Source organism: Xiphophorus hellerii, chromosome 6, assembly GCF_003331165.1.
Source record: "Xiphophorus hellerii strain 12219 chromosome 6, Xiphophorus_hellerii-4.1, whole genome shotgun sequence".
Classification (NCBI taxonomy): Eukaryota; Metazoa; Chordata; class Actinopteri; order Cyprinodontiformes; family Poeciliidae; genus Xiphophorus; species Xiphophorus hellerii.
This window is the reverse complement of record NC_045677.1, coordinates 10,671,220-10,697,754: the sequence shown is the minus strand read 5'-3', so window position 1 is coordinate 10,697,754 and position 26,535 is coordinate 10,671,220. Positions and strand designations below refer to the sequence as shown.

General features: G+C 38.5%; 4 protein-coding genes and 1 non-coding gene across 7 annotated transcripts; 4 read left to right on the top strand and 1 right to left on the bottom strand.

Moving 5' to 3' along the window:
- The first annotated feature begins 418 nt into the window (after positions 1 to 418).
- Positions 419 to 8,399, top strand: dars2 (aspartyl-tRNA synthetase 2, mitochondrial). The gene is made up of 17 exons (XM_032566494.1): positions 419 to 939; positions 1,055 to 1,154; positions 1,738 to 1,804; positions 1,938 to 2,039; positions 2,531 to 2,626; positions 2,707 to 2,830; positions 2,932 to 2,978; positions 3,692 to 3,798; positions 4,508 to 4,577; positions 4,847 to 5,026; positions 5,237 to 5,344; positions 5,547 to 5,609; positions 5,880 to 6,032; positions 6,106 to 6,324; positions 6,415 to 6,525; positions 6,609 to 6,684; positions 7,512 to 8,399. The coding sequence occupies exons 1-17, from the start codon at positions 774 to 776 to the stop codon at positions 7,694 to 7,696; spliced, it is 1,974 nt and encodes a 657-aa protein (XP_032422385.1). The 5' UTR covers positions 419 to 773; the 3' UTR covers positions 7,697 to 8,399.
- A 771-nt stretch (positions 8,400 to 9,170) lies between these two features.
- Positions 9,171 to 15,913, top strand: bpnt2 (3'(2'), 5'-bisphosphate nucleotidase 2). The gene is made up of 8 exons (XM_032565744.1): positions 9,171 to 9,787; positions 10,703 to 10,775; positions 11,073 to 11,219; positions 11,321 to 11,474; positions 12,060 to 12,155; positions 12,344 to 12,505; positions 13,487 to 13,621; positions 14,309 to 15,913. The coding sequence occupies exons 1-8, from the start codon at positions 9,663 to 9,665 to the stop codon at positions 14,449 to 14,451; spliced, it is 1,035 nt and encodes a 344-aa protein (XP_032421635.1). The 5' UTR covers positions 9,171 to 9,662; the 3' UTR covers positions 14,452 to 15,913.
- Positions 15,914 to 17,046: 1,133 nt separating this feature from the next.
- Positions 17,047 to 19,062, bottom strand: ankrd45 (ankyrin repeat domain 45). 2 transcript variants are annotated; one of them, XM_032565746.1, is made up of 4 exons: positions 18,450 to 19,062; positions 18,081 to 18,179; positions 17,961 to 18,005; positions 17,047 to 17,816 (listed from the first exon to the last, which is right to left on the bottom strand). In XM_032565746.1, exons 1-4 carry the CDS (start codon positions 18,745 to 18,747, stop codon positions 17,743 to 17,745), a joined length of 516 nt encoding a protein of 171 aa, XP_032421637.1. In that variant the 5' UTR covers positions 18,748 to 19,062; the 3' UTR covers positions 17,047 to 17,742. The 2 variants fall into 2 exon arrangements, with proteins under 2 accessions (XP_032421637.1, XP_032421636.1); XM_032565745.1 differs by having other exon boundaries at positions 18,081 to 18,248; positions 18,450 to 18,760.
- A 127-nt stretch (positions 19,063 to 19,189) lies between these two features.
- trnaq-cug (transfer RNA glutamine (anticodon CUG)) lies at positions 19,190 to 19,261 on the top strand. Its single transcript has one exon. It is a non-coding gene; the product is annotated as a tRNA-Gln (tRNA).
- Positions 19,262 to 19,986: 725 nt separating this feature from the next.
- On the top strand, positions 19,987 to 26,392 carry trnau1apb (tRNA selenocysteine 1 associated protein 1b). Of its 2 annotated transcripts, none has more exons than XM_032565609.1 (9): positions 19,987 to 20,162; positions 21,051 to 21,148; positions 21,393 to 21,492; positions 22,162 to 22,214; positions 22,955 to 23,083; positions 23,453 to 23,569; positions 24,668 to 24,986; positions 25,326 to 25,368; positions 25,514 to 26,392. In XM_032565609.1, the coding sequence occupies exons 1-9, from the start codon at positions 20,124 to 20,126 to the stop codon at positions 25,648 to 25,650; spliced, it is 1,035 nt and encodes a 344-aa protein (XP_032421500.1). In that variant the 5' UTR covers positions 19,987 to 20,123; the 3' UTR covers positions 25,651 to 26,392. The 2 variants fall into 2 exon arrangements, with proteins under 2 accessions (XP_032421500.1, XP_032421499.1); XM_032565608.1 differs by having other exon boundaries at positions 25,323 to 25,368.
- The last annotated feature ends 143 nt before the right edge of the window (positions 26,393 to 26,535 follow it).

Below are 26,535 nucleotides of genomic sequence, written 5' to 3'. Positions count from 1 at the left end.
TCATACTATATGTGTACACCTATGGAATTGCTTATAAAAGTGTCAAACCTCTTGAATCAAGTAAAAATAAAAAAATAAACGATTTAACCGTTTGAATAAATAAATAAATAAAATGATAGGCTTTTGTTGAGGTGCTAAAATACAATTGTTTCTCCTTTGAGGCTTTTCCCACATTAGTGTGTGCAAACATAGTTATAAAAAAATAAACTAATCAATAAATTACACGAAAGTGTTCTATTTTCTTTCTTTGATCACTTTTACTTCCATCTTTGTGTTTGCTGTAGTAATTATGTATACGGTTTTATCATTCTGAAGTCTTTTTTTTTCGTTTAAAGAGTGAAACGTTTAGTTTAGTCCGTGCTTCCATCGAATATTTCGTCGATCGAATAGTTCAGTCTTACGTCATGACGTCACTTCCGTTTACGTAGCCTGATTCGTACATGAATGGAACTACTTTCAAGTACCGACTGGGAGTCAGATAAACCCAACCACACGAGTAGAGACCTGGCGAAACCCGCCGAGAAAGAGACGAGTGAAACGCGGAACTAGGGGCAGGAGAGAAAAGTGACCGCGGCAGCGTACAGTTGCGTCATGTTAAGCCTCCAGCGTTTATTAATGTGATATTACAATGTCCGCAAACGGGGTTTCCCCCATGTAAGAGGAGCCATTTGTAGCCTGCTTTAAACAGACAGACACTCCGACGGGACTTCATTGATTCCCATAGTTTGAGATAGGTGACTGTATGGCTTGACTCGTCCCTGGGTTTGTCAGAAATGGCAGCAAAATGCAGGTTTTTGCTTCAGAGGGTCCTTACAGGAGCCAGAGCTCGTGCTGTGTGGCATCACCAAGCGTCAGGTAGAGAACACCTGGTGTGTAGAACAGCAGTCAGACAGCTGAGCAGCTCCAACAGACTCCACAGGCCTCCCTCTGCCACCACAGGTACTTCTTAACTCATGGATGTAATGGAATAATGACAGTGTTGGCTTACTATGGTATTGGTTGGCTGTGTTAATTTACGGTAATTCCTGAAAGCTGTTTACTGTCGTGTCGCCAGGTCCCAGCAGCCTGTCGTTCAGGACTCACACTTGTGGAGAGCTGAGGTCACATCATGTAGGAGAGAAGGTCACGCTGTGTGGATGGGTCCAATATCTCAGGTTCTACTCTCTATTAGCTCTTCATTACTTGAGATGTAGTGCACTTTTGACTTTTTTTTTTCTTACTGTTTAACCTTTTCAGCCTTAACAGTAGTTCATTTTTTTGTGATTTTTATATGATACTCCAGAACAAAGCGGTGCATTATTGTGAAGTGAAAGTATAAAGAAAGCTCAAAATGTTTTAAAAAGGGGCACACATTTTTGTTCATTTTTCAAAGTCATTGGTGGTAAAATTTCATCAGTCAATGATTGTTATCATTGTTACTGATAACAATCAGTAATTTAACAAAACATAAAAATCAAATTGATTTGTTTTTCTGTTTTAGATTCTGATGTGTTCCTTGCTTTTTTTTGTTGCTTTTATTTCCACCTCATGTTTACCTGAACAGAGTAAAAAATGATCAGAAATAGACCAAATATTTGAATATGTCAACAAATTCTATCTAAACTAAAATTAGAAACCATTATTAAACTTCTCAAGTGACAATAAATAATGTTCTTCTATTCTAACACAATTATTTTAGACAATTTCACTGATCAGGTGTTTGAAATAAATGTAATAATTTCTCTCTGCTTACCACAGACAAGATCTGTTTATCATCCTGCGAGATTTCAGCGGTTTGACTCAAGTTCTAATCCCCCAGAAAGACGTAAGAAATTGAATTCAGCTGTAAAAAGTTGCTGATGTCACTGAAAAAAATAAATAATACAGAAAATGCATGAATTAATTGAAAAATTATTAGAAGCCCCACCCTAAACGTAATTTTTTTTTTCCCATTTTAGTCTGCCCTCAGCGTGAAAGCAGCGCTGTGTGATCTCTCTGTGGAGTCAGTCGTCAAGGTTACAGGAACAGTCAGAAGAAGACCAGACGGGCAGGAGAACAAGGTTTGAGCGTGTTATCAGGTTATATTGATTGTTAAATTCATTTTTTTGTAATATTTTTTACAGTGAAATTGAGTATTCTTAAAAAAAATACTGTTTTTGAATAAAAAAAGTACTTTATATAATTTTTATTTAATGTATTTTTTGCTGAGAGTTGATTGGGAGGAAGAGAATATTTAAGTCCTCTAGTGATATCACCTTTGGCTGTCAACAGTCACCGCTGTTTTACCGTGATTTCCAGATAAACATTAAAAAACAGATCGATTAAATGTATCAAATGGCTGCAGGAGTGTTTGCACTAAGAGTGATTTCAACAAAATCTGCGTCATAAACACAAATCCCTAAGCAGAAAACGTTTAGGAAATCAGCGCTCGTTAGCAGCACAGTTAGATGATGAAATGTTGTTTTTTTAAGATATATCCTGCAAACCTGCGTCAAAGCAGCCATTTGTCTCTGGATGGGTCTGACTTCTCATCTTGTTGCGTTTACGCCAGGCGATGCCAACAGGAGACGTAGAGGTGCTGGCGGAAAATGCGGAAGTCTTCAACACGTGCCGGAAGCTGCCTTTTGAGATAAAGGACTTTGTCAAAGTAAGCGTCTCGTTCAGCTAATGAGTAAGCTTTTATTAGAGTGACTTTTCAAAATGTGTCGTGTCTGTCGGGTGGTGCAGAAGTCTGAGTCGTTGCGGATGCAGTATCGCTACCTGGACCTGAGGTCGTCGCAGATGCAGAAGAATCTCAGACTGAGATCTCAGCTGGTGATGAAGATGAGGGAGTATCTCTGTAATGTGCACGGTACGGACAGTGAAGTTCACTTGTTTCTGTTTAGTTATTCTCTTTCAAATTTGACCTCAATTCTGTGTAGTTTTATTGTTCTCTTCCTCTCCTTTATGTAGGCTTTGTGGATGTTGAAACACCTACTTTATTCAAAAGAACACCCGGGGTAAGAAGGTCCTCACCTCTCTTAATCATAGAAGAACAACTTCTAAAAAATCCTGTCTCATTTGTATATCATTACAGCACCTCACAAAGATATTCAGGCCCCTTCAATGTTCACATTTTGATAGTGTAACATAAATTTTCAGTGGATTCTTTTGGGTGGTTTTATGTGAACATAAAATTGATTACAATCGGGGCCCTAAAGGAAAGTAACTTGAGTGCGGTCAGATTGGATGGAGGGTTGCGAACAGCAATTTTTAAGTCTCTATCCCTGTTGAAGGAAATCATCTTCACCCCGACGCCTCCACCATCTTATTTCAGCTCTGGGGGTTCAGTTTTAGTTGTCGGCTACAAGTTTCATTTTGGAACTTGCAATTGGAGGTATGAGAGTAGAGAGAGGTTAATCCAAATGGACACTATGCTTTTTGTATGTTACTTTGTATGTATTATCGTATCATTTTCCTACTGATTCACTATTAGTGAATTACAATACTTTGTGTTGGAGTAGCTCAGAAAATCCCTCAAAATACACGGACATTTTTGTTGCCGTAACCTGGCGAAATGTTATAAAAGTTCGACTGGAATGCATAATTTTCTTTAAAACAAATCATTTAGAAAAGCTTGAAATGTTGTTGTGGCAAAAGTACGTGTCACTTTTTGAAACTAACATCTAAACGTGTCTGATGCGTTACCGAGAATCTCGTGTTTTTGTTTCAGGGCGCCAAAGAGTTTGTCGTCCCCTCCAGGGAGCCGGGCCTGTTTTACTCTCTGCCTCAGAGTCCGCAGCAGTTTAAGCAGCTGCTGATGGTGGCTGGCGTGGACCGGTGAGTGACCAGCTCACTGCACCTTTAATGTGGAAGAAAACCTCCCCGCTGGTTCCCACACATTCAATCAAGATACATTGAACTTTTTATTTGCAGCAGTGCAACATTTAGCAGAACTTTAACCAAAATCACAGATGAAAGGAGACTTGAACATTGTTGTTCCCCGACTTTGACGTCTGTTCCCACGCTTTCAGTTGATCCCTGTTCTAACTCAGCTGATGGGATAAAGGAAATAATTAGTAATCAAGCCGAAGTCATCAATCAAAAACACGAGGTTTGAGTTAATGCTTTTGCTGCGTTAAAATAATTGTATAAAAAAAATCTGTTTGCAAAGGCATCACATCAACATGAAGAAGGTTTTGCAATGATTTACAGGAAAATGTTTAGCTTGATTTAAATCGCATTAACATGTAGCTTATTGTACATTTAAATAAGCAGTCATGGCTTTGCTAGATAAGAGAAAAATTCTCACTGAAAGTTGGCCAACAATAGGAAATTATCGAGTTACTTTATTTTATGAACAGCTTTGTTATTTTTTTTGCGCATTTATAATTTAGCCGCAGTTTGCTTTACTTCAGATACCTTTTGTATTTGTTAAATCTCATAAAAATACAGAATGGGGAAGATGGGTAAAGTTAAAATCCCACCGTGCTTGAATTGCTTCCTAATTCATAAATACAAATACCGACTCTTTGTCTGGTGTCATCAGGTACTTCCAGGTGGCTCGATGTTACAGAGACGAAGGCTCCAAACCAGACCGGCAGCCAGAGTTCACTCAGGTGAGATGCAGCAGTTTGATGCTCGGCCTTTTCTGTGAAGGTGTCAGATGTTTGCTTGTTGTAACGTCCCACACGAATGTATTGTTTTCCTTTCACTTCTACAAGTTACTCTACATTATTGAGTTAGTGTGTCACATCCAATCCTAGGAAAATAAACCCAAAGATCTGTTGTTTGAATGTGACAAAACGTGAAATATTTCAGTATTTTGCAAGGAGCTGTAGCTGACAGGAGCTGCTAACCTATCAGATCTTCTCGCTGACCGCTCCAGGTGGACATAGAGATGTCTTTTGTGGACCAGGCCGGCATTTTATCGCTGGTGGAGGGTTTGCTGCAGTATTCCTGGCCAGCAGAGAAAGGTTCTCTAAAGGTCCCTTTCCAGACGATGACGTATGATGAAGCGATGAGAGACTACGGTACGGACAAACCGGACACTAGATTTGGCATGAAGGTGGGTGAGTGCTTGTGGCTTAGATGAACCGAACCTTAACGTGGATTACCGATAAATTGCATATTTACAGAATTTCGGATTTATCATGAATCTGGGGCGCAGGTGACTTAATCAAGCCTAAATTGTGTTTAACCAGATGAAAGATTGAGGTAATTAAGAAAGTGTTTATATTATTCTCATGTATTTTTTTCTGCCTTCTTTCTTTCCCAGCTGACAGACATCAGCGACGTTTTCTCCTCCACTCAGATTGAATTCCTCAGATCAGCTCTCAGCCAATCAGAAGGCTCGGTTCAGGCCATATGTGTCCCCAGTGGAGCTGTATGAATATTTATATTATTTATACTATTAAAATGCTCTTCTGTGCTACACAGTTCAGGATTTAGTTCAATAATGAAAAACTTACAGAGAATGTATTTAATTCAAATAAGACATGCTTTATTATAATATCAATGTTTGTGTGCTGATATGTCATTTGTGCCGTTTTTGCTTTTATTTGTGGTTGTTCTGTGTCTGCTGAAAGAAACTTTTCACTGGGAAAGATTTAGAGGAACTGAAGCAAGCAGCCAAGAGTCAATTTGGACAGGTAGGCTCATATCTCCTTTTGTTTTTATCAAATAAAGCTTTTTAATGATTAGATTTCAATTGTTACTAAATCCTAGATAGTCTTTGAGATCCCAAAACATTTTCCAAATCTGCATTTCCTATTCAAATCATTAACAAGACAAACACCAGAAGCTATCCCTCCCCCTCCACCCCCAACAACTCCCTCATCTAAAGTCAATCATTGCAATAAAAAATCCACAAAGGATTATTAAGCCTCTTTTTTTTCTAAATATTTTTTTTTCCTGTAAAGGAGCTGAGTCTGGTGTTGGTCAGAGAAGACGGCACGTTAAAGTCTCCCCTGAAGAAGCTGATGCCCGTCTCCGTCACAGAGGACCTGCTGAGGAAGACTGTAGCCGGACCAGGAGACCTGCTGCTACTGGCAGCCGGCTCTCTCCATGCTGTGGTAAGGTCCTGGCTCTAAGACAAACTGAACAACTAAAAATGCTCTTTTAAACTTCTCTCCGCCCTGCTGTCAGCGCCCCATGCTCGGCAGCCTTCGCCTTAAGGCAGCGCAGCTCCTAGAAGCTCATGGCCTTTCGGTTCGTGACCCAGATGCTTTCAACTTCCTGTGGGTTGTGGACTTCCCTCTTTTCTTACCAAAAGAAGACAAACCCGAGGAGTTGGAGTCCGCTCATCATCCTTTCACTGCTCCGCAACCGGAGGATAGAGAGTTGCTCTTCACAGAGCCACACAAGGTGTTCATATAACTTTTTTTAATAGTTGCCCTTGTGGAAAATAATATATTGCACAGGCCATACTCAGTGTGGTGTTTTGGTGCTTCATAGGTGCGAGGGCAGCATTATGACCTGGTACTGAACGGCAGTGAGATTGGAGGAGGTTCCATCCGGATCCATAAAGCCTCAGAGCAGCTCCATGTCTTAAAGAACATCCTTAAGGTTAGCTTTCCTTACTTAATAAAGAGAGAAATTAATATCGGCTCATATATGTTATAATTACTTTTTTATTTTTCCTTTGACAGGAGGATCCCGGTCTCCTTTCCCATCTGCTGGAGGCTTTAGACTCTGGAGCGCCACCTCATGGAGGCATCGCTCTGGGTAACTCTGCTCATGCCTGGAGATTAACATTAGAGCCACCAGAGGGCGCCATTTGACCCCAAGTCAGAAGAATCTTAGCTATCATAAACATTGGATTGCATCAACTGATTTAATACACTAAAAGCAGGACAAAGAGTTGAGCAGCATAAAACAATGAAATCAGTAATAAGAAATTATAGGAAAAGCTGAATTTTACATTACAATTAGACACTTTAGCCCTTGTGATCTAGATATTAATCAAAAAATGTTCAGCATTCATTAGAATGACTCTAAAGGACAGAAAAAATCATTTTTTTTTCCTTGTCGAAAATGTTATACCAGAGTAATTATATGTCTTAGTTGGTCATAACATAACCTAAACATAACATCTCTGTATTCAAATTTTCAACATAGCAATTCCCAAAGGTTAATAAATCATTTGGTCATGTAACTTTATCATTTGTGCCTCTCTGGTAAAAATGATCATCTTTAGCAGTTTATATGGTCATAACTGTGATGTTATGAATATTCCACTATGTAAGAGATGTTAAAGGGAGTAATTTTAGGGAAATTCATTTAATATGAAGTCAGGAGGACTCAATGTAAAATAAATTACACAGAGTCAAAGAATGTTTGCGAAGTCCAAATTTAGGTATTTTTATTGAATCGGGAGATAAATTCAAGCATAGAAAAGTTGCTAAGGTTTTGGGTTTTTTTAAATGTTTTTTTAAAATTCAGGAACGTTTTGTTTGCCAAAGCATTTTTTTTGTATATTTTTACAGGCAGAGTTTTGTCTTTTTTAGCTAACTTGCAGCTGGCTTGCTGACTCCTTTATCATGCCCCCATAGGTTTGGATCGCTTGGTCTCTATGTTGGTCAGCGCTTCCAGCATTCGTGATGTCATTGCCTTCCCTAAGTCATTCCGGGGTCATGACCTCATGAGCCACGCGCCTGATTCCGTGTCAGAGGAGGAGCTGAAGCCGTACCACATTTCTGTCAAATGGCCAACCGATGGAGGACGAGAAGGGAAGTGAGATGTTGGAAAAAGACAAATCAACATCTGAGGAGATGTTTTCCTAAATTTCTGATCTGCACATCAGAAATAAAAGCGCTGATGAGGACACAGAGAGAGACGTATAGACTGAACAATGTCCATTTGGTCCGCAGAGACATTAAAGACAAGAGAATTTAAGAGAGAAATGATGCGACGGCTGTATCCGAACACTCAGGGATGAACAAATATCATGCCAAAAGGACAGAGTGTAAAGCTAAAACTGAACTATGATGGAACAACTCAACTCGTATCAAAACTTATTAGGTGTTTCTCACTGTTACTGAGTCTGTTTTGTTTCATTAAATGAAATTTATCGACAAAGTTACTGTTTCAGGACCTTTCCTTTAAGACTCTGTGCCTTGTCTGTGTCAGTTTGAGTGATCTGTTTGCCACCTTGTCGATAAGAGTAAAGCTCTTGTGGTAAGAAAGTCTTAAAATAGAAAATAGCATTCAAAATGCCTAATTGGGACAGTGAACTTTTTTTTTTAAAGTACAAGAGACTCTTGGGATCAAAGAGTTAAAGGTACATGAGTAATTCCAGTCCAAAAAGACTTTTTTAAGAGTAAAGTTCCTAATAACTTATACTCTCATTAACACGATTACCTTACAGTGTGAGTAGTCTGTTACTCTGCTCTGAAACAATATAAGCTTACTTGCATATAATCACAACCTGACTTTTTTTTTTTTTAAGAAGAAGAAAATTGCAGTGTACAGATATACAGGGCATATAAGATTATAACATTGGATGTTTATGCTTTTATTGCTTTTACAAACCAATCATGATCAACTTTTTTTTTTTTTGACAAAATAAATTTCCAAAAAGACTTTAACACCAAATCTGAAACTGATTTTTTAATTTTTTTTCTCCAAATAATGAATAATCCTTTTCATAACCTTTTTCTCTAATTTGCTTGGTGTGCAATTATGCTGTAATGGTAGCCAAGAATACTGATTGTAACTGGAGACACAGTCACTACACTCAGATAATCTCCTTTTCACTCGTTTTAAGACTAGTACCAGCTGGCTGGACCTCTGTTGAATTAGATCAGTCACATTACAGATGGAGAATATTTTTGATTTATTTATATTAGTTAATTTATATTACATTTGTCTTTTTTCTGGGCGGGGGATCAGTTTTATATTTCACATTTGAATGAATTTTTGTTTGTTCTTTGAAAGAAAAATAAAACGTTTTGTTGTTCATGATTAAATTGCAAAAGCAATAAAAAAGGTAAAACATCCAAGAGTGAATAGTATTTATTGGCACTGTATGTATCTTCTACATATTGTTTGCTTAGTTTTTATTTTTGTATCCTTAAGTTTTATATATTACATGTCGGACACCACTAGGAAGTGTCATTTCATTCGGTTGCGTAGTTTCGTAGTTTTCTGTAGTTTTTCTCACGTTTTTCTCATTTCCGGTTTCTATGACGACGGCAACCCGGAACAGGAAGTGTCGGGGTATTTGACCGTAGCTCAGGAAAAAAAATGATTGAACAGAGATGTGATTGTTCTTTTTCCGCGTCGAGAGCAGTGAAGTCGTGGCTTGTTTCTGCTAGTTGACGGCGACGTTGAATTGCATTTAATTGCGTCCAAGAAACGGAATGTCGTTTCGGACGGAGACGTTGTGTTATTCGGCGCATTTCCAGGGTCAGACGATGCTGAACGGCTAGTCGGCTCGTATACATTACCCTGTGTTGGTGGTAGAGCTCTGGGGTTTCTTGTTTTTTAAGAATTCTCATTATCGTGTTTGGGACATTTCTTTGTGTGTATCCGGAGATATTCGCCTCAAAGCCACACAACGGCTGTGAAGCTGAAGCTCTTCGGGACTTCTCGGTGTTTGTGCTGGTCAGCCACGTCAGCTATATTCACTGATAAACTCGGAGAGCATCTGTTCTCTTTGGTTCCCACGTTTATTTGGTTGAAAACCGTCAGAGTGACGTCCAATGACAATGGCTCCGATGGGTATCCGGCTGTCACCGCTCGGTATGGCGGTGTTTTGCCTGCTGGGAGTCGGTGTCATCTACCACCTGTATGCCGGGGTCTTCTCCAACCACCTGTCCTACTTCAGGTTGGATTATTTTTTTCTTTATGTATAGTAAAGTAACATTATCTGACGCAATTCTTATTGCCAGTCCATCGGATGTTATGATGTATAATTTGAAACTAAAGTGAGAAGGTCCTGTCTACTTGAGCCTTCTTTTCTACTTCTCTATTTCTTTTCTCTTTGAGGTATTACCTAATGTCGCTGATTTCAACAGATCAAAACTGGTGTTTTTTGCGTAATCAAACCTGTCTGGATGCTTGCAAACATAGATACTTGGAGGGGGGGGGGGGATATCTATATATCTATATGTATATAGATATAGATATATAGATCTATATATATCCATCCATCCATTTTTTAACACCCTTGTCCCTAGTGGGGTTGGAAGGGGTGCTGGTGCCTATCTCCAGCAAACGTTTCGGGCGAGAGGGGGGCTACACCCTGGACAGGTCGCCAGTCTGTCACAGGGCAACACAGAGACAGACAGGACAAACAACCATTCACACACACACTCACCCCTAAGGAGAATTTAGAGAGAGCAGTTTGCCTGACAGTCATGTTTTTGGACTGTGGGAGGAAGCCGGAATACCCAGATGCACAGGGAGAACATGCAAACTCATTCCGAGATCACTTTAGTCTATCCGACTGCAGTCCTGCTTGTCAGACATTTGCTACATTTGTTGAAGAGACTTCAGTCGACAGGACAGTGCGTCACACCTTAATTGACAGTGACTCTGCACCTGGCAGGTGTGAATGTGGTCTTTGTTTTGTACTTTTAAATAGTTTCAGTTTTTTTCTGAATACTAAGAGATGGACAGATTTCAAAAAGATTGTTTTTGTTGCTGCTTCAAAACATTACATTTTCAATTATCTTCTTTTAAAACAGCATTTTTTTAAAATTCAGATATTAACCTTTCTTCTGTCTTCTTGTGTCTGCAGGCAGAGGAAAAAGGTGGACCTGAGAGACCTGTTAGCCGTCTCTGTGGAGGCTGCACAACTGGGTGGGGAAGAGGTAAAGACAAACCTTTTCTTCATATTGTGTATGGACTACTGTGTCGAAACATTTTATATGCAAGTGGAGCTAGACTGTAATAACTGTTTAAATGTACCTGATATTAATTACATTATCAGTGATAATGATTTAAAAGGCTTCCCCTGTGTATTTGTGGGTTCTCTCTGGCTTCCTCTCACTGCTGCCACTGGCCTCGCTTTTTTTTTTCTAATCCCAACATCTAGGCGCCTAACTCCGTTTTGATTTCTCTCTTCATGCTGTATCTGCTGGTTGAACATGTAGCTCCTTTCTGTCTAGGTGAAAAGAGTACGCAAAGAAAACACACTCAACGAGAAGTCAAAGGGAGAAACAAAGGAGGGAGCTAAAGAGCTTCTGACTATGGGGGACCTGCAGTCGCACCGGAAGATGTATAACCTAATAAAGAACACATTTCCTGAAATCACTGTGAGCAAATGTATTATCATAAACTATGCTTTGATGTTGTGTGTGGTTGAAATGAAAATATCCATATCCAAGTGATTATGCCCGAATGTTTTTGTATTTAGGTATACAGCGAGGAAAGTGACAGCAAACCAGATTCGGTATCCTGGAGCAGGAACATACCTGATGGCATCCTCAAGCTGGAGAAAGGCAGGGAGGTTTCTGCTGATAGCATCACTGTGTGGATTGATCCATTGGATGCTACTCAAGAATACACAGGTGGGTCGGCGCCACAATTTCTGTGATTTCATTCAAATCCAACGTTATTACCTCATCATCCCTTGTTTTGCTTGTATTTGGAAAACAGTGGAGTCGTCCGATGACCCCATGTACTCCTTTTTTTCCCCCAGCTGTGTTGAACAAGATGCTTGTGTAGAACTGGTTCTAGAGTTTGCTTTTCAGCGTCTGAGAACAACCAGCACTGTCACTCTAATAGTTTCAGAAAAATAATTTCTATTCAGAAATACTCCCTACCTGGAAAAATCAGTTTGTCAAAAATGAAACATTTGATGTTGCTGCACCATAAAAGTGCTTCAGGCCTTTCTTTATATTGTTTCTGTTAATTAATTTTGAGTACTGGTATATTAACTTGGAGTCATTCTAATTATTTGTGATTAGAGCGGCACAGAATGTCTCAAATATATTATTATTATTGTTATTATTATTATATATTAGTAGTAGTTTGCTCATTTATCCCAAGTGTTGCATTTTTAATGCTAATGTTGCAGCAAGTCTTACAGCAACAGATACACTGGACACAAATGCCTGTCTTCTCTCTTACCCTGTAACTTTATCTTTCCACAGAGAAATTGGTGAAATATGTGACCACTATGGTGTGTGTTGCTTTAGAGGGTAAACCAGTCATTGGTGTCATACACCAGCCATTTACAGGGTTTACTGGTAAGTTGGGGCATCCGTGAAGAGATGTTTTATCCCTACCTTTGACTAAGTACGCCCTTTGGATGTATTTTCTTATTTTTAAAAAGCCTTATTGTAATCTCAAGTGTCTTTATGCTAGAAAAAAATGCAAATATATGTACTTGTTCTCTTTCTCTACCCCGCTTCTGCCTCTATTATTGCCTCCTTAGCCTGGGCGATGGTAGGTCAGGGAACAAACATGGAGCACAGATCGTCCTACAACCTCAACTCGCCAAAAGTGATTGTGTCACGGTCACATTCTGGAGAAGTAAAAAACTTTCTTCACTCTGCTTTTGGAAACAGCACAACAATAATCCCAGCAGGTGGCGCAGGTGAGCAGATAATTCTTTGTCCTTTTCATGTTGGCATTTAAGGAACATGAAACACATTGCCTGCTGCTGCGATGACCAGGAGCCTATTGCACAAGATTTGTGTTGATTGTCTATTAAAGGCTGGTATTAGTTGAACTAGAAAAAGAAGTATGCATGTATTGAAGCACATCTTCTTTGGAGATTCCAGTAAATGTGCTATTGAGTGCACAGAAACACTTTTGTTTAAATATGCAAAAAGATGTAAATAAGCCTTGGAAAACTTTTGTGTTTTCGTGGGAAAAAGAGGAAGCTAATATGGTGCAAATAGGAGGCATCATTGACTACTCGTATGTCTTGTGCAAAGTCAAACATTTTTTAATGTCCACTGTTTACCTGGATTGGACAATGTAAACAAATTCAGAAGTGGACTTGGAAATGGTGAGCCTGGTGTTTTTCAATCTCCAAATTCACACTCTTTTCACAATTTAATGTGGTCTTGAAGTATTGCTACGGCTGCTAATGAATCACTTAGGCATGCTTTAAAAAGCACTCATGTAACTGCAAACATAGATACTTTAATTATTCATCATGTCTCTGGTACACAATTGTTTTCACAGAATCAGCAGTTTCGCAGCATATCTTCCAGGTGTGGCCAATGCGGCCAGTAAAAACCCAAATAATAAAAAAACCAAAAATTTTCTGAGTTTTAAATTTGAAAAACAAATTATTTAAACAGGTTGTGTAGACTTCTGAGAGCCACTGTCACCAACTCAAGGACGTATGGCTTAGTGTAGTGTGTTGATTCAGTATCATTTGTCTTTCCTCACAATATAAACAGTTTCTGCCTTTCTCAAATAATTGGATTAAAGTAGGGTTATTGAATTGTCATTTCTCTTTATAATCCTTAAGCAAACAGCAGCAGTTTGTGTTAAGAAGGTTCTTTAAATAAACAGGCTACCAGGCATTTCAACCACAGTGTTGTATGTTTTTTTTGTCTAACAGGATACAAGGTGCTATCGCTGTTGAAGATGCATTCAGGACAAACAGAGCCTATAGATGAAGCAGATGTTTACATCCACATCACCGTCATTAAGAAATGGGACATCTGCGCTGGTGCCGCACTACTGAACGCACTTGGTAAAAACATAGCTATTTCTTTTTTTTCCACAAACTTTTATACCTTCTTTATATTATTACCTGTGGCTTCAACTGAGAGGGATGAGATGCTTAAACCCTCTGAAAGCTCTAGTTTCAAATTTCTTCCCAGTAGGGAATGTATCCAGGGTGTACCCGCATCCTTAGCAAGTCTTGAATTCATGCATCTACAAGTAAGGCCTTAAAATGTCTGAAATTTATTTATTTTTTAAATGCAAGTTGGCCTTTAATATGTTAATCTTAGTTTAAATGTTGTCTTGACAGGCTTGTTTAATCTCTTATGTCCTATGGTTTGTTCTATTTCCTTGCGGGACTTGTTTGAGTCACACTCGGACATCTTCATTGCATTCTGAAATGGTTGAGGCTACCGCTAACTAGCTGCTAATATATCCTTACTAGCTAGCTAGCTTCTTTGTATGTATCATAAGTCATGCAATACATTTCCCTGACCCAATGTCAAATATCCTGTGTTTGGAATATGAACCCGATTTATTCTAACGCACAATTAATTTACAAATGAACCAGTTTGTTATATTTTTGAACACTGACAAAGAACAGAAACGCATTGGCTGATGTAACTCGTTTGTCTTTTCCTCACAATTCTGATATGGGTGAAATTCATTTAGACTCTCCACTTATCTGTCTAATAACCATTAATCTCCTTTACAGGAGGCCACATGACCACTCTGAAAGGGGAGAACATTGACTTCAGTGGAACTCCTTTGAACGAAGGAGGACTGGTGGCCAGTGTTGAAGTGGATCATAAGAACATACTGGCCAAACTTCCAAACTGGGACCTTTCAAAGCACTGAAAGACAACCACAGAACCATTGGCAGCTCCGGCATGTTGTGCTGAGGCTTACATGAAGAAGAGATGATTAAACATCAAACGTTCATGTTATTTTTTTCTTTTCTTTTTTTTTTGAAAGCTGGGCGGGGATTTGCTGTCTACACAAACCTGGCCCACTGAACAGGATTGTGACCAGCATGGTTACCACAATGGTTCTTGATTCACACTCCTCCACAGCTACATGCATCATTCATCCATCTTATGTGAAACCGCATGCTCACAAGGAATTGTAGGAAAACAATGGACCCTTCCATGTCTCCTCCTTTCACCTTCACAGGAGAACAGGGGAACTTTAATGTGAAAATCTCTGGAGCGTACAGCTGAACATTGCAGGAGAAACTCTGGAGTTCGGCATCTGCTTCCACCATCGTAGATGTCTTTATTTTATTTTTTCATATTTCAAAAGAGCCTAACACTAATTTAGAGAGGAATGTTTCAGAGAGCATCAGACATTAGCCCATCTCTGCAACTAATGAAACTTTGGATTTTGAGTAAATTTATGGGTTATTGTGTTAAGAAATCCTTTTATTATTTTATTTAAATCCTTTATCTTTTATTAACATTATATTAAGATGGATTAATTGAGAATAAGTTAATTATGAGTAGAGGTCTCATATTGTGGCCAAGAGAGAAGCTGATCGACCAGATTTGTGTTGAGGGTTCCATGTTTATCAGATAATTGAGCAAATCAGTTTAAAAACTTTTATTAAAGCAAAAAATAACTAACAAAAGCTGTTGGAGTGGCAGTGATTACACAAGAAGGAATTTGATGTTGAACTTAATAACTCAACACTTTTAATAACCAGAATTTGTGCCACAATAAATGCTTAAAATTGGTACTTTTTACTTATCTATTCAAAATTCATTCAGCAAAAGAAGTGAAGTAGTCCTTTACCTAACCCCAGAACTTCTCCAGTCCAAACAGTTTGTTTTGATGGTGCTCGATTTAGAAACCTTGGAAACCACGCAATAGACTTGTCAAAGTCAGAAAGATTTTTCAGTGAGAGAAACCAGATCCTAGTTGGAAAGAGAAATTAGTACTTCCTCATTTCTGCCTACAAGTGGCTTCAAAACTCTGAAGTATGCATGCATGGTTTGGATTTTTGGTCTTGATGAATCCCTGTTTCCTTTGACTACTGTTTGTCTTTCAGCACTGTGTCGGTCGTACCTGAGTCACTTTTGACTTTTTGTGTTCAGTCGAAAAATACCAGCAGAGATCTCACCCGAGTGTCTGAAGAAGGTACATTTATTAAAGGATCTTTTCATGTTTACCTTGTTTTGATAGCATTTGTGTTGATGTGTAGATTAAACTCTGTTTAGGTCAGAAATTAAATATTGAAGCGGTTTCGTCTGCCACTGGTTGACGAGGCTTGACAACTTGTCGATAGAGGTGAGGAACGATCTGGAGTGGGTTGGCTATTTCAGTTTTATGTTTCCAGTGCCTTTGCTTGGACAAAACCACATTGTCGCTGTAAGCTACATCAGTAATGCAGACAGCAATGCTCGCCGCCATCAGTTGCTGTGAAAATGACATGGACACTGTTTGGGGTGTGACTTGGGATACACCCCTTTGCGACTCTCGTGCATGTGTACTTTAAGAAACACTTTTTCACATCACTGTGTCGTGACGTGCTTGGGAGTACTACTTTAGATATGAAAAAGATCTTTTAAAATCCATACATTTATAAATGTGGAAAAACAAAACAGATCAGTGTTTGGAATACCTGACCTCTGAAGACTGCTGCTCGGCTTTCCTTAAGGCTGCACACGTTTAAGCCTCCAATCAAGCCGCCACAATTTCAAGTTGGAGATTTTGTTACTAGGTTGCGATGTTGCAGAGTGCAACGTAGAACTGAAACAACCTCTGAACGCAGACATACAACATGTGGACCATCTGTAGCCGTGAGCGTGGACTACTCAAAGGAGCACCACCTGTACCTCTGTGTCTTTTTCCAAGTAGTCCTACCAACCAGACACTGGGAGTTGCATCATGTTGTACTTGGATATCTGGAAGGTGTTGGAGAGACATTTTCTGGTGTTCACTACTTCTGTCGTTTTTAATGTGATTTGGGGGATTTAGTAGCTGTGCTCATTTTCAGTTTGTTTTTTGCATGGCTACTGGGTTTATAGGAATCTCATATCTTTGTGTCTACCTCTCTGCCAGTGTTTCACTTGCTCTCTTTAAAGTTGGGTGATTTACACATTGAAAGAATGCAAAAGCCAAAGTAGAAGCGATACAGAGCACATGAAGGGAGTTTTTGATCAGCTAAAGTAGAAAAACCTTTAGTTACTGCTGAAGTAAATACAATTCATCTCTGTCAATAGTGTCTTCTATTCCTTCCAATAACATGGTAAAATTTTACATTAACCACAGAAATGACATAAAAAAAACAATCTGCAAATCTGCTTGAGCTGACTATTTTGCTTTTAAGCAGCATGAAAGCTAGATATAAAAATCATGCAGGCTTTTAATGTGTTCCTGAACTTAAAATAAAAAAGTAAAAGTGTGAATGACAACCCTATGGTTTTAAAAAAGACTGTAGACTGGTTTTTGGTCTGACTTTTTTTTTTTTTCTCATTTGGTAAACGGTATGTACAGTTTCCATGAGTAATTCATTTTGCTTCTGTGAATTTCCAATAAACTGTGTGCATGAAAGGAAGAGCTGTCTACTCTGATTTCTTTTTGTTAAATGTCTCTTATCCAGATTTAAACAGTCATGTTCACACAAATCGGCTCAAGAGACGTTTGCTACACTTTCCAGATTTTTTTTTTTTTTTTTAAAGAAAGCCATATTTTTTTTAAGTACAACAATAAAGTTTGTGGGTAAAATGGGACAAAATGGGACGAACTTGAATGTGGATGAATAATTATGAAAGGCACTCTTAACTGTAATCACATTTTTCTTTGCTGTTTTAAAGTGTGTTCAAAGCAAACATTTTAGTAAAAATCTTGTTTATATATTTACATGCATGCCTGTGTGTACTCATGGTACTCAAGCTTTCTCCTACAGTCCACAAACACGACTGTTAGATTAGTTGCTCTCTCTAAAATGTCCCTGCGCTGTTTCTTCTGTATTGCTCTGTGATGGACTGACAGCCTGTCCAGGGTGTACTCCGCCTCTTACCCAATGACCACTGGAGCTAGGAGCTCCCACTGTGACTATGCAGGGGCAAGCAGGTATAGACAATGGACGGATAGATGCCAATATTTTACTGTGTTTATAATTAATGTTCTTAAAATTAGGAGCTAAACTTAGCGTTTAATTGTGCTTCTCCTTTGCTTTAATCTTGGGGTGAGGTGACTTGCTGCATCAGTCTCCTTTGTGCCTGTTAAAAAAAACAAAAACAGGAAACATTACAGAAGAGATTAAAATATTAAAAAATAATTAATCAGAATACATTAAAAAGTTATATACCTGAAGCACAATCTGGACATAAATAAATATTGTGATACTGACATAAATACAATACCTGTAGGATCATTTGCGGCAGCGATAAGAGCTTCCAGTTCCTTTTCTGGACAGGGATAAACATCATTTAAAGTCATTTCCACTCAATATAATCTACATTGCTGAGGTAGATCCCACACACCAGCCTGTGTGAGATGGTCAACGCAGTCTGTCTGGGAGTATCTCTTGGCCAGGTCCAGAGGTGTCTCCTCTCTGAAGGTCTTGGCCTTTAAGTCAGCTCCTAGTTCAAGCAGAGTCTGCACTGTGTCCAGATGGCCCCAACAAGCAGCAAGATGCAGTGATGTATATCCTAAAAAATAACTCGGCAGTATAACAAGGTGGTGGCTTATCCGTACAATATTAAATGTATAAAGGTCAATCCTGCCAAAGAATTCAAACTTGTACCTGTGTTTTCGGTATCTGGTTTATGCTCTGCACTAAACTGAAGCATATTGTTGGTTTAAAGTGAAATAATAGACCCCAGTGCGTGATCCAGTTCATTCCCTCTCACCTCTGACGGTTTGCTCGTCCAACTTGGCGCCATGTTTCACCAGTTCACGGACAACGCTGCTCTTTCCGAGCATGGAAGCGACTAAAAGGGCATTTCTTCCCATCTCGTCCACTTTTCCAAACAAATTGATCTCCTCTGACTCTTCGGCAGCATCGTAACTTTCCAGAACCTGCTGTAAGTCTTCTACGTCTCCTGAGAGGACGCTGTTGAATATTTCGTCCTGTATTGATGTCATTGCTATCCCGAGAATGGCAGCTGCCATGGTTACCGCGTCAGTTGGTGCTGCATTAAAGGCCATTAATAAGTTACCACGCAGAAGGTGATGCTTTTTGATTATTTTATTGTAGTTGTTTTTCTTACATTTGTTTGTAAAAACAACAAAACAAAACAAAACAAATGGGGAACCACATAACTTTTACGCACATAACCTGCATTTTTTTTTTCCAGCTGTGAGAGTTTTATATTATCAACCTGGTTTGCATTGTATTTTGCTACTTTCTCTTTAAATTGTGCCTCTTTGCGGAAAAGTAAAAGCAAAGTATGATTTTTGACTCTTCTTTACTGGCCTCCACATGAATTTTACTCGTTAGTAGTTTTATCCTCAGTACGGTCGCCGCTTTTCGACGCGGAAACGTTTGAATATACGAATCAACGTGAAACCAGGCCACATTCCCACAACTTCAGAAGTACTTGAACGCATCCTTAACTCTAACATGAAGCGCATGTCACTGATAGTGTGTGGTTCCATGGTGTAATGGTTAGCACTCTGGACTCTGAATCCAGCGATCCGAGTTCAAATCTCGGTGGGACCTTCTTATTTAAAAATAAAGAAAAGTAGCTTTAAAATTCTGTTAATTATGTTATTGCACTTTCTATGATTAATCAAATTCAGACTTTAAAAGTCAGTCTACTAAAGTAAACCGACCTGTTTCTCCTCTAATCTATTTAACCTTCTGAGTAACAAGGATCACAAAAATAAGCTGTAATTTACTCCTGTTTTTATTTAAATTATATTATTTTCCATAAATAAATAAATAAAATAAACGTTAAAAATTAATGAATTTGTCAAAAAATTCTTTTAATTGATTATTTTAATATTTGACCAAACATTCTCTGTTAATGTTCCATAAATATTTCAATAACGATAACATTTTCCTGTGACAGTAATCTACAAAATAATATTTAATAGATTACAGACTCAGTGGTTAGCTCAAGTTTAGCTCAACGCAAAACCTGACTTTTCCTGCGGTATGGCTCATAATTGCGCCTATCTGATCTTGTAACAAATCTATAATTTTTTTTTAATGATGTGGATCCAAGGAAAAAGTAGCCATTGTTTCGGCAATGGCTAATGAGAATCCAAATAAACAAATGTAAGTAACATATATTTATATATAAAAAGAAACTGCTTCATTATTTATATTTTTGAAACCCGTTTACTCGCCTTTTTTATATTAGTGTCTGAGCTATTTAGTGTAATTTGCTATGAAAGTTTGTGAGTTTCATTTTATTTTGAAATTTAGTTCTACAACTTTCTACCGGAAGCACCGCGCAACCTTCGCTCCTCTAAGGGAAACAGTCAGTCGACGTGTGGGTCGCAAATTTCTGCAGCGAGGACTTTGTCTGTTTTCGCTCAACAGTTTCCTCTATAGTGTCACGTCGGTAATACTTTCAATGATGTTTAACAGGCAAAACAGCCTGTGGATGGGTGACGTAAGTCCTAATCTTTGGTTTTATTTACCAACGTTAGTTTAGCCGCGCATATAGCTAGCTTGGTTAGCTTTGACGAACCATGAAAACAGATATGCCTCCGCCGAAGTGCTTAGCATGTATGGCTCAAAACTCCTCTCTAGAACTAAATGGTAACCTAAATTATCTAAAAGTTCGGTTTAATAGAAGTGTGAATATATTTAACTTGTGGATAAGCGCTTTGTCACGCCGCTGGAAGCGTTAGCTGAATATAAGCTAACAGTTAACAAGTCTGACATGTAGAACTGCAGCCTAAAGCGTTAAAGATCTCATAACTCTGGAGGGGCCGAAAATAGTTTATTAGTAGAGTGAAGTATCGTCTTTTATCCAAGTCGAACTATTCAAGTCAAAAGTAGTTGCAGCAAATTTAAATGTCTTTTTTTAAAGAACAGTCTGTACGATAAAATTAACAAAATTACATGAGTGACTAACTATGACTAACTTTAGGACTATGAATACTTTGTTCACTGATGCTTCTTTGCTGTTTTTACACAAAGTAGGGACAGGAGCTACTTACTGTTTAGTGTCGTCATGACAGTAATGACTTACTTTATTAACTGTGCTTTATTCATTTATTTTTCCCTTCCTTGGTTAAAAACATGCCAATGCATTGTTATCTATACTAGGGATTGGAAGTTTTGCAAAACTTTGTGAAACTTTTTCTGCATTCATGCTTAAATCATGCAAGTGATTACAGATTGTTTACATGTACAATAATAAAGCCTGTTGAAAGCCGCAACGTTTTATTTAGTAATATTTGGTAAAGATTGTTTCTAAATGTCACGCAACCTTATTCCGAGTCATACATTTTTATTTGACAGTAACGTAGTTACCTCTTTTATTTATTTCTAGTTGGACCCATATATGGATGAGAACTTTGTCAAGCAGGCCTTTAGTGGTATGGGAGAGTCACCGTTGGGAGTCAAGATCATCACTCACAGGATAACAGGGTAGGAGATAAAGTACACTACTGATCAGACATGATTTTGTTGTTAAAGCCTTTAAATTAGCAAGCAGTTGTTTGACCTTTTTGTTGAATATCAAGTTAACTTGTTCTTAACTTATTCTCAGTTACACATTTGCTCCTTCCCCATAGCGGCTTCATCCGCCTGTAAAAACAAACGTTTCCTTTCTTTTATCCACTTGCTTTCCTTTTGCTTCATTTTTTTCATTTCTTTTTCTGTCTTTCCACAGTGGCTCTGCGGGTTACTGTTTTGTGGAGCTGGCAGATGAAGCGAGCGTCGACCGCTGCGTACAAAGACTCAACGGGAAACTGGTCCCAGGATCAAACCCGGTAAGCTGTTTGATTTAGCAGCAAAATATTCACATTTTCCTCAGTAGTTCTCGTACCAGAAATAAATGTTTCTCTATTGATATCAATATATTGACAGTTTCTTGCCATCTTCCTTTTCTCAGCGTTAGATTTGGGCCTTTTCAGTGCTTAACTCTTTTATTGTGGATAGTGGAGCTCTGCCCGCCTCCGATGTACTTCGTTTTATGAATGCACACCTGTATAGTAGTAGAACATTTGAATATCTCTGATCAGTTTAACCCGCTAGTACCTGTGTCATTTTAATAGTCTATGTGGCTTTATGTGACAAATGCTGGACAATAAGACCTGTTGCTGTAAAGCAACAAATGTTCCCATCCTGAAGATGCCGGTTTCATGTGGTGTGTGACGTGACATTATGAGCTATGAGCTGCTTGGCACTGCTTGGTTTGAAGTACTGTTGGCCCAGTGGGCCGGCCAAGCTATGGGCTGCCCTGTTCATAGAGTCTCTGGTAGGAACTAACTGAGGAAGGGGCTAAAGGCTGGTCTGGGTGGTGGAGGTATGTAAATCTAAATAACAATAATAATGCCACTTTTTGTTTCCAGCATTATCAGTGCTATACTACACGTCTTTGGTGTTTGAGGTTGCCTTAATGTCTGCGTTCTTTTTTTTTTTTTTTTTCACACTTGCAGCCCAGGAAGTTTAAGCTAAATTATGCCACATATGGGAAACGTCCAGAAGCAGGGTAAGATCTGACTTGTGTATCATACCTTTACCTTCCTTTAGAGGTTGCTTTCACACCTTCTGTCTGTGTAATACTTCTACATTTCTTCAGATGTAACACAGTTGCGTCTGTAACAACTGTAACAGTTGTTACAGTAGCTTCTCACAGGGTTTTAGGACGAGCCTCATTCCCAAAATAGCTCCAACGTCCAAACTTAGTGTTTGCACATATCGCGCAAGTTGGCTGGACACAAGCAATGTAGCACTAATGACATCATAAACATAGGTCACAAGATCTGTTTTAGTCTATGTTAGTTGTGGTGCGTTTACTGATCAAAAAAAGATTATGGTTTTAAATCGTCTGTTCTACTGTCGTGGATGATCAAGATTAAATTCAGCTACTTAGTTTCCTTCTTGCTTTCTGGGTGTGTATTTAACTGTGACTGTTAAAAGCCAAATAAACAATAGAAAGTTTTAATTGAATAAGAAAAAAATGTTAAACCTAATTTTTTCCCCCTTAGGTAATTCAGACCATTCACCTCATTAATTTAGCTGCTATTCTAAAACTAAGAACATTCTCATAGTTTACTCATAAACATATAACCTGAGCTCAGCTTATTTGTCAAACATGAAGCTACATTTTGCTACTTGACAGTATTGTTTAGAATAAATCACTAAGTCCTTTGTGCTTCCTCACACCAGTATGTGTGCACAAATAGACATTTTAATTATTTATTTATTTTTTCCTTTTTGCTCTTTCAGGCCGGAGTTCTCAGTGTTTGTGGGAGACTTGGCCTCTGAAGTGGACGACTTTCAGCTGCATCAGGTCTTTAAGAAGTACCCTTCCTGCAAAGGAGCCAAAGTAGTCACCGACCAGTACGGCTATTCAAAGTACGTCAATCACTCTGTGCGTTTTTAATTTGTTAATTAATTTTTTTTGTGCTTTATTATTAAACTTGGTTACTCGGATAGCAGTGCTTTGGACGTTGACCACCAGTGCATCTTCATCTGTTTTCGAAAAAGGCTGAAGAAATGTTTTCTTGCCGTCTTATGCTAAAACTATTGTTTTCCCCATATAGGCTAAGCAAGAGCAACTCACAATTCAAGTGATGCTACCTCATGTTAAAAGTAAAACAGCAAGTTTCAGTTCTACCATAATAATACCCATTATATTCTGTTTCTCATAAGTGGCTAATACATGGCAAGTATGTGGCACAAACCGGTGGGCAGAGGAGGCGTAACTTTGGTCTGGTTTTTCAGAGGCTACGGCTTCGTCAAGTTTGGTGACGAGAGCGAACAGAAGGCGGCGATAGAGGAGTGCCAGGGAACCATGCTGGGGGGGAAAACCCTGAGGCTCAGCATCGCCGTGGCAAAAAGGTACGACGCAACAAGCAAGCACAAAACAGAAAGCAAGCTTAGAAGAGGAATGAGAAATTAATTTATCTGCTATAGAGGCGTTTTCAGTTTTTCCTTACATCCCTCCAGCCTTAAACCCTCATGTCTAGCTCCATTTTTTGTTTGTTTCCTACTTGTTGTCCTTTTCATTCTGTCCTTTGGCCTCCTAATTTTTTTTTTTCCAGTTTCTTGTTTTTACAGATTACAAATTTAAAGCATGTCCTGGGTAGAAATATTTCCTCAAGGTTTCTAACTTGAATCTTAAATATTTTAAGATACAGGCCTGTGAGCTCTGCAAAGCTGAGCTCAGGAAATGTCTTAAGTGAAACACGTGTAGTAACCCTATGATATCAATTTGGTCTTTGTGTATAGATTTATTTTTTATCCTTTCCTGCAGACTGTTAGAATCAGAAGGGAGTCAGATCAACTGCAATTATTTCTGTGCAAAACAATCAGTACTTTTTAAGATGTTGAGGTCCAGGTTCTTCATTTTGTGTCAATATTTGGTTAGCTAATGCTAGCTGCTTATTTGAAGGCTGTATTGTAAATATTGTTGTTTTTGATGTACTAGTTTTAGTTAGACAGTGTTGCCTTACAAAATGAAGAGTTATCAAGAAAAAAAGGATCTTTTAAAAACAAAAATGTCAATATTCATTTTAGAAATTTATGTCATACTTTTTTCTTTTTTTAAAAAAAATACATCGAATTAAAACATTTAATTGTAATTTTGTAGATGTATTTTAGGGTTATGAAAGTAGTTAAAACTCTGGGGTGTCAATTATGACCAGATTATTATTTTAGGATTTAATATTTTGCCTTGAATTCATTAATTAATAGTTTAACCAGAAAGTAGTTTGTTCAAAGATAAAATTGCAATTTGTTGGCTTGAAATAAGTGCTACATACTGACAAAGGAGTGAACTGACCTTTAGCTATTCAAATGTAAAACTTAAACTGCTATAATTAATAAAGCTTAAGGTCAAGGCTTTCTGCATTTTTAAGTTTTACAGAATAATTCAGTTCAGACAGTTTTAGATTGACAATATTTCAAATCTACTTTTTTGTTGTTGTTGTTTTTCAGCCAAAAGACAACCTACCCAGGAGGCCAGACTCAGAGTTACAGTGGCTACAACCCGACACAGTCCGGTTACTACGGCAGCCACGCAGCAGGAAGTCAGGGCGGTTACTATCCGCAGTGGGGGGGCTATGACCAGTACAGTGGCTACAACAGCAGCGGTTATGGCTACAACAGTGGATACAACAGCGGCTACAATAGCAGCTACAACAGCGGCTACAACTATAACTATGGGGCTTATGGTTACCCCCCACCAGGTCACATGATGCCCCCGCCTCCCATGGGGATGCCTCCCATGTCCACCGACATGACAGGAGCTGTACAGGTAAAAGAAATACAAACTGATCAACTGGTGTAACTTAGTTGACTGTAAACTATTTTAGGGATAAACCTGTTAAAACATAGGCTGTAATTTGATGAACTTACAACAATATAGTTATATAAACATATTGGAGCTAACTGTCAACAATGCCTGTAGGTAGCAATAGCATTCGCTCAGTTATGCTAACGGAAGAAACAAAAGTACAGTCTGTTTTCCTGGTTGCAAATTTGATATATTCAGATTAGTATTGATGTATTTTTAGAATTCTGATGAAACTTTTAGTTGTTCTTTTGTGGTCCGGTGACAATAGTTTTATTTTAATCCTGGGTCTGTGTCCAGCAGGGCCAGGAGCAAGCTGAAGACGCTGATGACGACAGCACAGAAGGTAAAAACCCTTGATTGCTTTCGAATAATCACTATTTCTACTGGAAACTATTCAACTCATAAACAATACCTGTCTATTAAACCTTTATGGAAGAGAAGCAGCACGAATAATTCCTTTCTGATGATCTTGGTGGGATTTATTCCAGAGCCCATCCCTGAATGTGATGTGGAGCTGTGGAACAAGGACTTTATGCAGCACAGTGAGGAGCTTTATGACGCTTTGATGAACTGTCGGTGGGAACCTTTGGACTCTGTTGACTCCCCTATCCCAACCTTTTCCTGATGTCTCTTTCATCAACCAATTCTTCAGTTCTTTTTTTTAAGTCATTTTTATACGTCCAAAATGTGTCGCAGCAAAAGCATCTTAGAACACGCCGGCCAGAGCTCTGTGTCCTACAAAGAAAGGCTGGTCGTAGATTCAGTCACTCTTCTTCCTCTGCAGACACTGCAAACAGACATTGAGTGGATCAGATTTGTCAGCCTTTTGGTAACAAACGGGAAGTTGGTGAAGAAGTACGGATACTGTGAAGATCAGGTGGTCTCTGTTCAGCAGAACTAGAAGAGCTGGAGCCGACTGGCACTCAGAGGATGTTGTGTGGCGGTATTTCACCTATTAATATCAACGAGGAACAAACATCAGGTTCCAGTGTTCACCAAACTCAATGTTTCTTTCAGTTTCATATTGTCTCTAGGATCATTATGCAGATAAGGAATCAGTTTTGTTTGGGTTTTTATTTAAGGACTCTTATGTTTCTCTCTCTGTTGGTTTGCTGAATTTTAAACTGGATTGTGGGACGAAGGTGGTGGTATGGAGCTACCAAAAGAATAGGAAATGTTTTCAGCATCCAGATGGAATGGGTTGGATGAATGGTGTGCATCTCTGAGATGTTTTAGATGCAGCTGTAAGGTTTGTGTGAAGAACCAGCTGAACTGATGGTAGCCTTTATTTTCTGCTGCATAGTGGAATAATATTTTGTATATATTGTCTTTCTGAAGATGTTTTATCAATAAACTATTAAATACCATAGTGGTTAATTTTTGTTTTTATGAAGACGTTATTTTTTTAAATGGGGTCCAAACCACACAATCTTAAGTAAACGCAAAGTCATGTCACCAACATTATCAGCTTTTTTCTTTTATAAAATTACTATGCAAAAATATTTGACTG